Raw genomic sequence first — 15,523 nt, 5'->3', positions numbered from 1 at the left:
GTATGGAGGGATGGACACTGGGAAGTGGTAACTATGGGGAGGAAGTGGGAGGGGAGCTGTTGCATTGTGGTAAACTGTGGTCAATGACATGAGACAAATTATATGTGAACTGCTGTATAGAAAGTGAATTTGCTCTGTAAATCTTCACCCAGATCACAATAAAAAATAAAAATAAAAAAAGTCATGACTTCTGGTACACCATGCAATCCTCAGCCTATACAACTATGAGACCAGAAGAACTAGATGGTGCCTGGCTACCACTGTCAATTACTCAGAGGGGGATCTATGTAGGAGTTCCTGGATAGAGAGGGAGAACAGTGTGGAACAAAACTCAAAATCATTAAACAAAAAATCAGAACTAAAAAAGAGGGACCAGGTTGGCTGGTCTGATAGATCCTGGTGGAACCCCTGAGACTATGGCCCCTAGCTGCCCTTCCTTCAGGTCTGGAATTAAACCCACTCCTGTGGCTTCCAGCCAAACAAAAGACAGGCATATGAACTGAACATTTACATTACACGCAGATACATTCCTTGGAGAGATCAATCATGGGAGAATAGAAGGGCTGTGTATGGATAGGGAGACAGCTCAGGGGGCAGGAGTGCATGGAGGGAAGGACACAGGGAAGCAGTTAACTATGGGGACGAAGTGGGAGGAGAGCTGATGCATTGTGGGAAATTGCAGCCAATGTCATGAGACAAAGTGTATGTGAACTGCTATATGGAAAACGAATTCGCTCTGTAAACTTTCACCCAAATCACAATAAAAATTAAAAAAAAAAAAAGTTATGACTTAGCATACTACACAAACACATTGTTCTATATCCTACTTTGGTGAGCAACGACTGGGGTTATAAAAGCTTACAAGCAGCCACGTAGATACAACAATGATTCTCTCCTCATCCAGAGCAATGAAGAATGAAGAAAACCAAAGACACATGGAAACACTTAGTCCAAGAGACTGGTAGACCATGGAATCCTTAGCCTATATGACCATGAGACCAGAACAATTAGATGGTGCCTGACTACCACTATCAACCACTCAGAGAGGTATCAGTACAGGAGATCCTGGATAGGGTGGGAGAACAATGTGGAACAAAATACAAAATCATAAAAAAGACCAGGTTTGTTGGTCTGATAGAGCCTGGTGAGACTGAGACTACGGCCCCTAGCTACCCTTTAGGTCTAGAATTGAACTCACCACTCCTATGGCTTCAAGCCAAACAACAGGCACGCATATAGGATGAACACTTACACCAGGTGGATACACTCCTTAGAATGATCACTCAGGAGAGAATAGAAGAGCAGTATTAGCACAGGGAGACAGCTCAGGGGGCAGGAATGCATAGGAAGGAAGGCACAGGGAAGAGGTAACTACAGGGAAGAAGTAGGAAGAGAGATGTTACATTGTGGGGATTGTAACCAATATCATGAAACAAAATGCATATGAACTACTGTATGGAAAACGAATTTGCTCTGTAAACGTTCACCCAAATTACAATAAAAATTTTTTAAAAAGTCATAACTTATGATCAGTGGACTGAACAAGGTTCTTATAGAAAGAAATCTCATGGTAAATCAATTGTAACTTGAGATCTTTAAAAAATTACTCCCTCAATGACTAATACCAGCTAACATGTTTACAGAGCTTACTATATGCCAAGTGCTTTCCTTGAATTCTCTTTTAGTTTCACTTTTATACCAGGGGACAGATGCTATTATTATCCCCATTTTATAAAGAGGAAAAGAGCCACAATGCAAATCCAGACATGCCAGGATCTAGAACCCAAACTACTATACCTTATTGCTTCCTTTTAAAATATCATTTTAAATGAAGAATATTCTTAAAGGACACATTGCTTAGAATTTTTTAATGTCTAATTTATCCATATGAACTCTCTCAGAACTAGGGTGGGGAAAGATGTCATGATCCCCATTTATAGATGGAGAAAATGATAAACAGAGGTAAAGCACCAAGGATGCAGGGTAAGTCAGTGATAAAGCTGAGCCCTGGGGGCCATCTAGGTTAGTTCTCTGAGGTTTAACTTGTTTAACTAGCTGTGGTATCTTATACTCTAAGAATTCCAGCAGGAAGGAGTCACTACCAATCTAACAGCTTTCAATTGGCAACTGCAAGGATAATGCTTGGGTGTGTGGACATGTAATGAATATTTGACATCTTATTGTGCTTTGCTACTGAGGGTTAATTAGTTGTGATTTGCCAAGCCAAAAAAAAAAACCAAACCCACTGCCACCAAGTCAATTCCAACTCATAGCGACCCCCTTAGGGTTTCCGAGGCTATAAATCTTTATGGAAGCAGACCACCTTGTCTTTCTCCTGCAGAGTAGCTGCTGGGTTTGAACTACCCACCTTTCAGTTAGCAGCCCAATGCCTTAACCACAGCACCACCAGAGCCCCTTTGTGATTTGCCAAGGCATGGTAAAATTCACCAAAAGTTCACGTTCAAGGGGAACAGAGGGTCTTCAAACAATAGTCCTAACACTTGTTCAGATGATGTCTAGTGGTTTCTTAAACGCTACAATTTAAGACTACAAATTAAATTTAAATTCTACAAATTAAGCAAAGAATACTGAATATCCCATGGACTGCCAGAAGACCAAACAAATCCGTGATGGAAGGAGGACAGCCAGAATGCTCCTAAGAAGCTAGAATGGCAAGACTTCGTCTCACGTACTTTGAACATGTGATCAGGAGGGACCAGTCCCTGGAAAAGTAAAGTAGAGGGTCAGTGAAGGAGAGGAAGACCCTGAACAAGATGGAGTGACACAGCGGCTGCAACAATGGGCTCAAACAGAGTGACTGTGAGGATGACACAGGACCGGGCAATGTTTCGTTCTGTTATACATGGCTTGCTACGAGCTGGAATCAACTTGGCAGCACCTAACAACAGCAAATTCTACAAGTGTGAAGTGATCCTATTACAGCAGGACAGATGTGTGTACCTGGTGTACAAGGCCATGGATGATCTCCCAGTCACCAAATCTAATGGGTGTTTCTTACAGTGACCTTGCTGTCTCTTAGCACTTGCTAGTGCTGACCAACTCCCCCCTTCTCTAGACACGCAACATTGTGGACTATCTAACTCTCTGACTGTGCCTTCTTTTATGTGATAAGACTCTATACTGGGGAGGTGGTAGCACATGGAAGGGATAGATACAAGAGACATTTCAATGGCAGGCACAGCAGTACTCGGGAGACCTATCACGCCTGCGTGGGTCACTCTTGTAGCATTTCCAAATGCAAGAGTGTGTGTATGCCATCTTCTTTGGAGCAGGAACCAGGTTTCAAGTATTCAAAAGGTCTTTGTAACAGTATCCAGCTCTTCGAAGATACTTAATAGATAATAGATAGTTGTCAAATGAGTTTAGGAATGATTCTGAGATTTCATCAGCCTTAACTCAGACTACAAGAGAATAGTACCTGGTTTTGCAAAGTCTACATTCAGCAAAGAAAACTGGTCTTTCCAAGATGCATTGAAGCCCATCCTGGACTTCCTGCAAAGATGACAGTCAAGTGATGATACAGACTAGATTCATGATTGTTAACAAACCTGGCTGGCATTTCAGCCAAGAAAGTGTCATAGCGATGATAAGGGTAAGCAGACCTTGCATTGTGGGTATAAACTGCGAAGGAGCAGGAAAAAAGCCCACCATGTACTCTGAAATTACGTCACAGGGGCTGTCTCCCTCTAAAACCGATCAGATTGCCCAGTCTTGCTTCTGCAGAGTGGCTGACAGTGGGTTCCATTAAAGGTTGGAGGAAACGAACTGGTCCCCTCCAGAATGGTCACAAGCCTACACGTCTGACTGGATGAACGGGGAGAAAAGAGAACCTGTTATTGTAGCTCTCCCACGTGGACCAAGGCAAGCCAGCCCGACCAGGAGAATCTGGCCTTCCTTTCCTTTCTGTCGCTAAGGATAATTGTGGTGGTCTCTGCTAAGCAGGAAGTAAGTAGCAATGGGATCTTTAAACTGGGCTTGGAGGGGGAGACTGGGGCCACCCAGGGCAGGCTGAACTCCGGACCTAACTGTAACTTGCTATCTGTCACTCTGGACAAGAGAGTTCCCTGTGCTATGCAAATGGAGAGTACCCTTTCATGCAAATGGAACCCAAACCCACTGCCATCGAGTTGATTCCGACTCATGGCGACCCCCATTGGGTTTCCGAGGAAATAATCTTTACAGGAGTGGCTGGTGGGTTTAAATCACCAACCTTCTGGTTAGCAGTCAGATAGATGCCTTAGGCACTGAGCCACCAGAGCTCCTGCTTGAATAACTTCTTTTAGAAAGATCAGCACAAGGCCAGTCCCTATGAGGTGGAGGTTAAAGATGTCCCCAGTGTCCAACTTTTCCAAACTGCCATGCCATTCCATCATCTCTGATGTCAACTCCCTCTCATCCCCTCAATAATCTCCCTCCTGTCTTAGGGTTCCGTAGTTCACTGTAACATCTCATAGAACTCACAAACTATGCTCATGATTATGGAGTTTATTAGGGAAGTAATACATTACAGTTCAGCTTCAGAAACACGCTCAGGATACAATTCTTCGATCAGAACGGTCTCCCCTCTACTATGCCCTCAGGCTCGCCTCTCCGGCCCTTGGCCTCTCTGTCCTACTTGGGCAAGTGTTACAAAGCTCTTTTAGCTCTGACAATAGGTACACCTTGGTGCACCCCACTCCATCAGCAAGCCTCCCGCCCAGAGGTACTCAGCTTATCTCTCTGGGGGCCAGAAAGCCCCCCGTTTTGTCTCCATGCAAATGCAGAGTACCCCTCAAAACACCCTACTGCCATCGAGTCGATTCCGACTCATAGCGACCCCCACTGGGTTTCCAAGACTGTAAATCTTTACGGAAGTAGATTGCCTCATCTTCCTCCAGCAGAGCAGTTGGTGGGTTTGAACTGCTGACCAGTTAGCAGCCAAATCCCTTATCCACTGCGCCACCAAAGCTCCTTAAATGAAAAGTACCGGGGATCAAAGGAAGCATCCATAAAACCGCTTGGAAAGTGATTCTTTAAAGTCAAGTATAGGAGGAACACTCAGGTGGGAATTAACACTTTACTTTGTACTTTTCCGTCCTCCCAAACAGTTCTGCAGACACTCAAGAGTAATTGCAACTGAGACGCACAAGCAGGAAGGTTTATAAGGTGTGCAAATGTGCTCTAGATAATTTTTGAAAAACAAAGTGAAAGGAAAACTATGCTCACCTGATCCCTGCCCAATGACATATATGGTCTCTCCGCAGCCCTCGTCCATCCTCTCCCACATCTGCCGAAGAAGGCTGTCATATTGCTCTGATGTGGGGCTCACTAGAACCAGCTAGAAGAGAAACCAACAGCCTTAGGACCGCACTTCCTAGAAGAGTGCCACAGCCAAAGCTGACAAACAGCCTACCCAAAGACCCTGACTGAAACCCACAGCCCCCCAAATTGAAACCAGATGCCCAGCCCCACAGGGCCTCTCGGCCACTCCTTAAACCACCTTTTGAGCCTAAACCTTTATGTGAACTGTATGATGTACTAAAAAGAGCCCTGCCTGCGCCACAACCCACAGAAGGCAGGGTGTGAGCTGCCTGTGTCCAGCTGCTCGACACACCAAGGGGCAGGAGCCAGGATGACTGAGAATCTGGCACTGTGGGCAGGAGCTGACAAGCAGTGCTACACTCACACGCCTAAGGCTTTTATCTGGCTTGCTTCTGGAAACACACACTGCCATGCCCTCCACCCACAAGCCAACCACTCGGGCAACAATAAAAGAGCTCCCTTCCATCTGGCCTTGGCAATCCTGATTATCTGGGAGACAGCAGTGAAAACATCTTAGCAAGACTTATCTTCATCACCAAACACCATCACCACTAAGTGGGGATTAAAAGAAAACCAAACCCACTGGCACTGAGTTGATTCCACCTCACAGCGACCCTGTAGGACAGAGTAGAACTTCCCCATAGGATTTCCAAGGCTGTAAATCCTTACAGAAGCAGACTGCCTCATCTTTCTCCCACAGAGCGGTTGGTGGGTTCGAATCACCAACCTCTTAGACAGCAGCTGGATGCTTAACCACTACACGACCAGGGCTCCTTAACTGAAGATTAAAACTCTAAAAACTCCCTGCCATTGATTGGAATCCAACTCATAGCAACCCCTCCTTGGGTTTCTGAGGTAGTATCACTACAGAAGTAGATTGCCCAGTCTCCCCTCCCAGGAGTGGCTGGGGGGTTTGAACCGCCAGCCTTCTGGTTAGCAATCAAATGCCTTAGGCACTAAGCCACCGGAGCTCTTAAATGGAGTTTAGTACCATCATTTTGCATGTCCCTGCCAATTTGTTGATAAAATTAACGTATATCAACCATTTCTTTGAGGGGGGCCATTTACTAATGGGAGCTCTGGTAGCATAGTGGCTAAGACACTTGCCTGCTAACCAGATGGCTGGCGGTTCAAACCCACCAGCCACTCCTCGGAAGGAAGGTTGGGCAATCCTACTTCTGTAGTGATACTGCCTCGGAAACCCAAGGAGGGGTCGCTATGAGTCAGGTTTGACTCGACAGCACATAACAACAACAACAACATTTACTAATAGGCCTATGAGATTCCATTCTCTAACCACTCCTGTGTGACCTTGGAGAAAGAAATGAACCTCTCTGAGTCTCAGTTTTTCAATCTACAGAGATAATACTACTTCCCTCCTAAGGCCACTGTAAAGGCAGAATAAATAAGGTAACATATAAGGCATCTAGTTCACGCTCAAAAACCAAAACCAAACTCAATGCCATCGAGTCATTTCCCACTCATAGTGACCCCCACTGGGTTTCCAAGGCTGTGCATCTTTACGGAAGTAGATCGCCCCATCTTCCTTCTGCAGAGCAGCTGGTGGGTTTGAACCACTGACCTTCTGGTTAGCAGTCAAGTGCCTTATCCACTATGCCACCAATGTTCCTTAGTCCATGCTCAAGAAGTAGCAATTACAAAGTTTTCTTCACCCAGTCATTTCTACAAAAATCTTCTAATTTTCTCAGATGAGCCTAATCGCTGCTGTTCACCGTTTCTCCCTTTGAAAGCTCTCAGTGCTGTACAAAAAAAAAAAAAAAAAAGGAAAAAATAAAAACTTACCGCCATTGAGTCAATTCTGACTCATAGCAACCCATATTGGGCTTCCGAAGCAGTAAATCTTTACGGAAGTAGACTGCCCCATCTTCCTTCCTAGGAGCGGCTGGTGGGTTTAAACAGCCAACCTTCTGGTTAGCAGTTAAATGCCTTAGGCACTATGCTACCAGAGCTCCTTCTCAGCACTGTAGGTCCCCATATTTTATTGTAGCAAGTATACAAACTATAGCTTCTAATCTTTTCCTCAGGAAATGAATCCAGTCAACCCATTCTTTTCTCCTTCCACCTCAGTTGTTCTTTTCAATCTTATGTATATACCACAAAAAAAAACAAAACAAAAAAAACCCCAAAAACCACTGTCACTGAGTCTATTCCGACTTGTAATGATCCTAAAGCACAGAGTAGAACTGCCCCATAGGGTTCCCAAAGCTATAAATCTTTATGGGTGCAGACTGCCACACCTTTCTCTTGTGGAGCAGCTGGTGGGTTTGAACTGTTCATCTTTCAGTTAACAGCTGAGCACTTAACCACTGACCCACCAGCCACTGTGTGTGTATTTATATGTGTGTGCGTGTGTGTGTGTGTGTGTGTATAAATATATATATTAACTAACAAATCTAACCTAGAAGAAGTGCAGCCAGAATGCTTCTTGGAAGCGAGAATGGCCAGACTTTGTCTTACCTACTTTGGTCACACTGTCAGAAGGGACCACTCCCTGGAGAAGGATGTCATGCTTGGTAAAGTGGAGAGTCAACGAAAAAGGGGAAGGCCCTCAATGAGATGGATTGACACAGTGGATATAACGATGGGTTCAGGTATATAGCAAGGATTGTGGGGCTGGCACAGGACCAGGCAAGGTTTCATTCTGCTGTACACAGGATAGGTATGAGTCAGAGACGACTGGATGTCACCTAACAACATATGCAACAACAACATATGCATATATATACATATATATATATTTATATACACATACATATATACATATATATATATAAAAAACAAGTCTCTGCCTTAAAATAGTGAGGATTTCCCCAGCTATGTGATGAAACAATACTTCCCTATCCTGGAATATTCAATATGTTTGTCAGGAAATAAAGGTACCACCCTCTTTGCAACTCTGTCCCTGCAACTTCCCACTGTGTTTTCAGGTTTCTTCAGCACCCTGGCCATGTACTGACACCCAGCTCACCTGCTTTGAGACAGGCACATCTCTTACGACTTCCTGAGTGGACTCATCAGAGCTTGCATTTGGATGCTGTCTGGGCCTTTTGCATCCTGTCACATTGCCTCACATACTTCCCTGACCATCCCTCTCTCCAAGCGTGGCCAGCTAGCCTCATTATGGCCTTCAAGACACCAGACAGGGCCACTGTGAGAAGCCAAAAGCAGCAGCTTGCTGGCTTCCAAGTGCTCAGCTGGGACAAGAGGGGACAGTGAGCTGTTGAGAACTGACTCGCTTAGGTTGCAGGGAAGATTCACTCCAACTAGGTCCAACTAGGTCCAAGTTTCATGCAATTCCACCACCACAGAGTGTGAAAAGTCACAAGCATCTTCAAAGCTTGGCGAACATCTCCCCTGTGACTATCCAACAACAGGTAGGCAACGGTATTGGCACTCTCTCTTCCATCAACTGCCGTTCAATCTGCACAGGGAATTATCAGTTATTCAATTCGTTTCAAACGTTCACTGAGTTTTTAGTACGTATCAGGCACTGTCCGGGGTGTCACGTACACCTCTAATATTCACAGTGCATCTGTACTTTCTTCAAATGATGTAGCTGGAGAACTGAGAGGTTAAGGAACTTTTCCAAGGTCACACAGTCTTTTCAAGTAGCAGGGCTTTCTAAGAAAGTGAATCCTGCCTAACTCCCGAGTCAGCACTCTTCCCTTTACAATGTTAAGCACCCTCAAAAACCAGCCACATCTTAGACTTATTTATCCCCTACAATGTCCAGCAGGATGCTGAGCTCTTAATTCCTGCCTACTTTCTCAACAGCTCTGAAGACTTTAAAACGTCTTTCATTACTCCACTCTTACGCGATGAAGTTCCACTATCAGAATAAAGGGCCATGCCCATCTCCCAATTTTGCTCAGATTCGCTAAGTGGAGACTGCTCGGCCATTCTTCCCTCGACAGAGCGACTGCTTTCTGTTTCCTTTCCCCACAGCGGCTGCCAGCCCTCCCCTCGGACGACCTGATGTTCCCAGCATCCCGCGGCCCGCGCCCAGCCTCCTCCGCCCCTCAGCAGTCCTGCCGTCAGGGAGAGGACCGCACTCCAAGGTCCTCACAGGTGGGGACCCGAAGAAGGAGGGGGTACCGGGAGGCGGGGCTGCGCGGGGACAGCGATCGCCGGGACCGCGGCCGCCGGCGGGAGCCCCCAGTTCCACGTGGCGGAGCCAAGGCATTGTGATCTCGGTGGGAGGCCGGGTCGGCGCCGCCGAGGGAACGAAAGCGGCTGCGGGGGACCTCTCGCCCTAGGAGTCCCCCTTGAGTCCTGGCGCCCGGCAGGTGGGCGGGCTCGGCGCCTTCCCCCCTTCCTCCCGCAGACTGGACGGCGGGAGCACCGGCTTCTCGCCCTCCCGGGCTGCGCCGCCGTTGCCCCGGAGATGGCTCGGCGCCGCCGCCCGGTGCCCGTCCCCTCGGCGCCCGCCGCCGCCGCTGCCCGGGCCTACCTTGCTCGTGAGGTCCAGCTCCGGCTCGCCGTTGAGCGCCTCGCCGTCCTCGCTGCAGTCCGAGTCGAAGCCGCTGTGGAGCCGGGCGGCGGCTGCCGCGGCCTTGGCCGCCCCCGGGAAGCCGGGTTCTGGGGCGAACATAGACGCTGGAACCGGCGAGTCCATCGGGGAGCGACTCCGCTCCGCCGCCATCTTTAATAACTTAGGCTAATTCGTAGCCGGCTTCCCCTCCCTCCTCAGCTTCATTTGCCTAATCTATGCGCGGCTCCGCCCCCGCATATCGGAATAATTTATGCGAACTTCGCCAGAGGCGTACACGGTGACACGTATCTCTAGCGAAGAAACAGTGGACCAGCCCTCTCAGCCACCAATCACTGCAGCCGTCTCAAGTACCTCATGAATAATTAACGAGGCCCAAACCCCAACAACAAATGTCTGAGACGTCACGCGCCTTTATCCCAGCTTGGGAGGGGGCCGTACGGAGTCGACGCTATTGGGCTGGAGCTTTCCCACCAACGGGAGCAGAGGAGAGGATGACTGACACAGCAGCTATCCAATGAAGAGAGAAATATAGCAACGTCTACCCTCACCGCCCCTTCACGTTCCTTGTTTCCAGAGGCGGTGCTCTGCTTCCAAATGTTGCTGCAAAACAGTCGGTACGAGAGCATTCCAATGATGGACGGGGGCAAGGCCCAATCTAAGCGTGGAGTAGGTCCCGCGCCTCGGGCCGCGGCTCACGGAGATAGTAAAGTGCAAAATGAGCCTCCCGCTCAACTCATTGATTCAAGGCAGTCACTTGAAGACTGATGTCCAGCGTGCTGGCAATCTCCAACCAATTTTAATAGTAGAATCGATTCCATATATTCCAAAAGATGTGACACTGTAGTAGCCAGAGCCAGGCAATAAATTAAATGCTGACCTTAGGGAGAATTCTCCATTCACTGCCTTTAAGGAGAGAGCAATTACGACAACAAAATTTTTAGGGTTTGGACCACAGGATTTAGTGAGCAAGAGTCAGGGTTCAAAAATGGCCTTCAGCTTCAAAGATCTACTTGAAAGAGGCAACCTCTTCTTGCTCCCCTTTTTGATGGCCGTCAAGTCTCACGTGCACAAACAGCTACAAATTTGAAACAAGAAGTCACCCAACTCCAACTAAGAGTCATCCAACCCCAATTGTCTAGATATGCACCACCAGCAGCAGTGAAATTCAAAAAGATCTTGTGGTGCAGTGCCTAAGGCATTTGACTGCTAAAAAGGTTGGTGGTTCAAATCTACCAGCCACTCCTGGGAAGGAAGATGTGGCAATCCACTTCTGTAAAGATTTATCACCTCAGGAATCCCTGTAACTCAGAATCTACTTCATGGCAGTGAGTTTGGGTTTTATGGTTCAGCTAAATTCTGATGTATCTCTTCCCTACCCCCCAGCTAAATTGCTCACCACAATCCTCTGTATAAGGGAGCTCTGGTGGCTTTAAAGCATTTGGCTGCTAACCAAAAGGTCGTTTCAAACCCACCAGCTGCTCCGCAAGAGAAAGATGTGGCTGTCTACTTCCATAAAGATTACAGGCTTGGAAATCCTATGGGGCAGTTCTACCCTGTTCTGCTGGGTCACTAGGAGTTGGAATTGACTTGATGACAATGAGTTTTTTGTTCTCAATATTAGAAGCAGAGAGCTACACAAGAGGTACAAACAACAAAAATAAATGTTCTTACATGTACAATACTTCATTATCAGTGATAATAAACCTTAATCTATGGGTAAATAGATGGGTAGACAGGCTGAATGATCAAGTATGTCTAGACAAAAGGGCATATACCCATGACCCTATATAAAGGTTGGCAGACCATATTTCTATATACATATTTGTATGTACTGTAAGAATGTCTATATAAATAGAACAGGGAGCAAAGTTATGATAACTTCTTAGGCACAGTCATCCACCCTGCTGGAGAGATCTGTTGGACCTGTGGGCTTGGGACCATGGTGGCAGAGGACATCAAGTTCAATTGGCATAACATACTACACTAAAACACTGTTCTATATCTTACTTTGGTGAGTAGCAACTGGGGTTTTAAAAGCTTGCAAGCAGCCATCTAGATGTAACAACTGTTCTCTCCTCATCCAGAGCAAAGAAGAATGAAATAAAAAACAAAGACGTGGAAAAAATTAGTCTAAGGGACTAGTGGACCATGCGAACCTCAGCCTATATGACAATGAGGTCAGAACTAGATGGTGCCTGGCTACTACTGTCAACCACTTGGAAAAGGTAAGTACAGGAGATCCTGGACAGAGTGGGAGAACAATGTGGAAGAAAACTCAAAAATCATAAAAAAGACTAGGCTTACTGGTCTGATAGAGCCTGGTGAGACCCCCAAGACTATGGCCCCTAGTTACCCTTCGGGCCTGAAATTGAACTCACTCCCGTGGCTTCCAGCCAAACACTAGACAGGCATATAGGGTGAACATTTACATTAGGTAGATAAACTCTGTAGAATGATCAGTCATGGGAGACCAGAGGGCAAGGCAGTATTTGCAATGGGAGACAGCTCAGGGGACAGGAATACATAGGGGAGGAAAAAAAAAAAGAAACAGCTGCAAACATCTATTAATCATCAGAACATGGAATGTACAAAGTATGAATCTAGGAAAATTGGAGGTTGTCAGAAATGAAATGGAACACATCAAGATTGATATGCTAGGCATTAGTGAGCTGAAATGGATGTTTTTGGCCATTCTGAATCAGACAACCATGTGATCTACCATGCTGGGAGTGACAAATTGAAGAGGAATGGTGTAGCATTCATTGTCACAAAGAACGTATTAAGATCTTGAAGTACAATGCTGTCAGTGATAGTCTGCAGTCTGAAACTGACCAACCATGCAATCAAGATGTGTTGATTATCACTAGTGACTGGAATGCAAAAGTTGGAAACAAACAATCACCAGTAGTTGGAAAATATGGCCTTGGTGACAGAAATAACGCTGGAGATCGCATGACAGAATTTTACAAGACCAGTGACTTAATTATTGCAAACACCTTATTTCAACAACATAAACAGCAGCTATACACATGGACTTCGCTAGATGGAGTACACAGGAATCAAATCAACTACATCTGTGGAGAGAGGCAATGAAGCAGCTCAGTATCATCAGTCAAAACAAGGCCAGGAGCTGAGTGTGGAACAGACCATCTGCAGCGCAGTGAATTGCTTGGTATGGCTCTTCTAGCCATGGTCTTTGTGACCTCCACCAGATTAGTGGGTGGAACTATGCAAATATAAGGTGTTTGTGGCCCAAGGAGATTGTATAGCTTGTTAGTAATGTAAATAAGGTACTTGGCATCCTTGTGGCGGTTGTGTTGTTGCTATGTGCCCTCCAGGTGGGCCCCACTCATAGTGACCCCTCCTTGGGTTTCCAAGGCAGTATCATTATGGAAGTAGATTGCCCCATCTTCCTTCCGAGGAGTGGCTGGTAGGTTTGAACCACCAGCCTTCTGGTCAGCAGTCAAGTGCCTTAGGCACTACGCTACCAGAGCTCCCAGTGTTGTTGTTAGGTGCCATCAAGTTGGCTCTGAGTCATAGTGGCCTTATGCACAACAGAACACTGCCTGGTTCTGTGCCATCCTCACAATCCTTGCTATGGTTGCACCCATCATCGCAGCCACTGTGTCAATCCATCTTGTTGAGGGTCTTCTCAATTTTCGCTAATCCTCTACTTTACATGATAGTTATCATAAACAGATATAGACAGAAGCATGATATCCTTCTCCAGGGACCAGTCCCTTCTGACAACCAAAATAGGTCAGATGAAATTTAGCCATTCTCACTTCTAAGAAGCATTCCAACTGTACTTCTACTTTCAAGACAGATTGTTCATTTCTCTGGCAGTCCATGTATATTAAGTATTCTTTGCCAACACCACAATTCAAACGCATCAATTCTTTGGTGTTCCTTATTCATTGTCCAGCTTTCACACGCACATAAGGTGATTGAAAATACCATGGCTTGGGTCATCCACATCTTAGTTTTCAAAGTGACATCTTTGCTCTTTAACACTTTAAAGTGGTCTTTTGCAGCAGATTTGTCCAATGCAATACATAACCCAATTTCTTGACTGATGCTTCCGTGGCCGCTGATTGTAGATCCAAGTAGAATGAAGTCCCTGACAACTTCAATCTTTTCTCCATTTATCATAATGTTGCTTATTGGGCCAGTTGTAAGGATTTTTATTTTATGTTGAGGTGTAAACCATACTAAAGGTTGTAGTCTTTGATCTTCATTAGTAAGTACTTCAAGTCATCCTTACTTTGAGCAAGCAAGTTTGTGTCACCAGCATATTGCAAGTTGTTCATCAGTCTTCCTCCAGTCCTGATGCTGCATTCTTCTTCATATACTCCAGCTTCTTGGATTATTTGCTCAGCACACAGATTGAATAAGCACAGTGAAAGAATACAACCCTGACGCACACCTTTCCTGATTTTAAATCTTCAGTGTCCCCTTGTACTGTTTGAACGAATGCCTCTTAGTCTATGTAAAGGTTCTGCACAAGCACAATTAAGTGTTCTGGAATTCCCATCCTTCACAATGTGACCTATAATTTGTTTTGATCCACACAGTCAATTGCCTATGCATAGTTGATAAAACTCAGGTATACATCTTGTCTGTCAGTTTGTTGTACTGTTGGCTTTCATGTTGCTGTGATGCTAGAGGCTATGCCACCAGCATGTCAAATGCTAGCAGGGTCACCCATGGTGGACGGTTTCAATGGAACTTCCAGAGTAAGACAGACTAGGAAGAAAGATGTGGCCAGGTTGACTTTGAAAAACTAGGGCACTGAAAACCTTACCTCACAGGACACTAAATAACAAAACAAGACACCATTGCCCTCCAGTCAGTCCAACTTATAGCGAGTAGAACTGCCCGAAAGGGTTTCCAAGGCTATAAATCCTTACAGAAACAGTGCCTCATCTTTCTCCCACAGAGCAGCTGTAAGTTCAAACCACCAACCTTTCGGTTAGCAAGTGAATGCTTTAACCACTGTGCCAGGAGAGTTCCTTCTTCTTAGGCTGGGTATCAGTAAATGTCTTAGTATATGTAAAGAACTCAGAACAGCAATTGTTACACATCAAACCCTCAGTAACTAATCTTATGTAAATACAACTAGAAGCCTTCCTCCCCCCCCAAAAAAACCTTACTGCCACCGAGTCGTCGATTCTGACTCATAGCGATTCCTGTTGGGTTTCCAAGGCGCTGAATCTTCATGGCAGTAGATTGTCCAGTCTTCCTTCCACAGAGTGGTGGGCTTGAACTGCCATCCTTCTGGTTAGCAGTCAAACACCTTAGGCACTGTGCCACTACAGCTCCTTGGGTGGGTTCACAAATGACAAAAATTAAGAGGATTCCAAAGTTGTACAGATCGTGGCAGAAGACCTCTCAAACCCGTGATAGGCACAGAAACGTATGTTAAGTTGTAATACTGTGCTGAGTGTATGGGCTGAAGCAGAATGAATGACATGACTGGATTGCAAGTGTGATTTCTTCTTTTGTTTTTTGTAGTTGTCTGAACAAAAACTCAAAAGAACAGCTAGGATGGATAATGAGTATTTGGTCCGATGCTTTCCACACGCCCCAGGGGAAGTTAAGGGGAAAAAATGAAACCCCACGGTAAACTGCAACTTGTTCACTTTCCTCTGACTCACACAGTACGCTTGGCTGAGCTTTAAAAAAAAA

The 15,523-nt window shown here is 45.8% G+C and overlaps 1 protein-coding gene across 1 annotated transcript in view; it reads right to left on the bottom strand.

Annotated features, from left to right (window-relative positions):
• Positions 1–9,985, bottom strand: part of GTPBP1 (GTP binding protein 1) — a 37,861-nt gene extending 27,876 nt beyond the window's left edge. The window contains exons 1-2 of the mRNA XM_007941673.2: positions 9,794–9,985; positions 5,227–5,338 (exon numbers count right to left, since the gene is read on the bottom strand). Of these exons, the coding sequence (XP_007939864.1) occupies positions 5,227–5,338; positions 9,794–9,985 (304 nt within the window). The remainder of the gene's footprint in view (positions 1–5,226; positions 5,339–9,793) is intronic.
• Positions 9,986–15,523: the final 5,538 nt, after the last annotated feature.

This window comes from Orycteropus afer, unplaced genomic scaffold, assembly GCF_000298275.1.
Source record: "Orycteropus afer afer isolate SDZICR_OR568_19922 unplaced genomic scaffold, OryAfe1.0 scaffold00083, whole genome shotgun sequence".
NCBI lineage: Eukaryota > Metazoa > Chordata > Mammalia > Tubulidentata > Orycteropodidae > Orycteropus > Orycteropus afer.
This window is presented reverse-complemented; position numbering and strand designations above follow the sequence as displayed.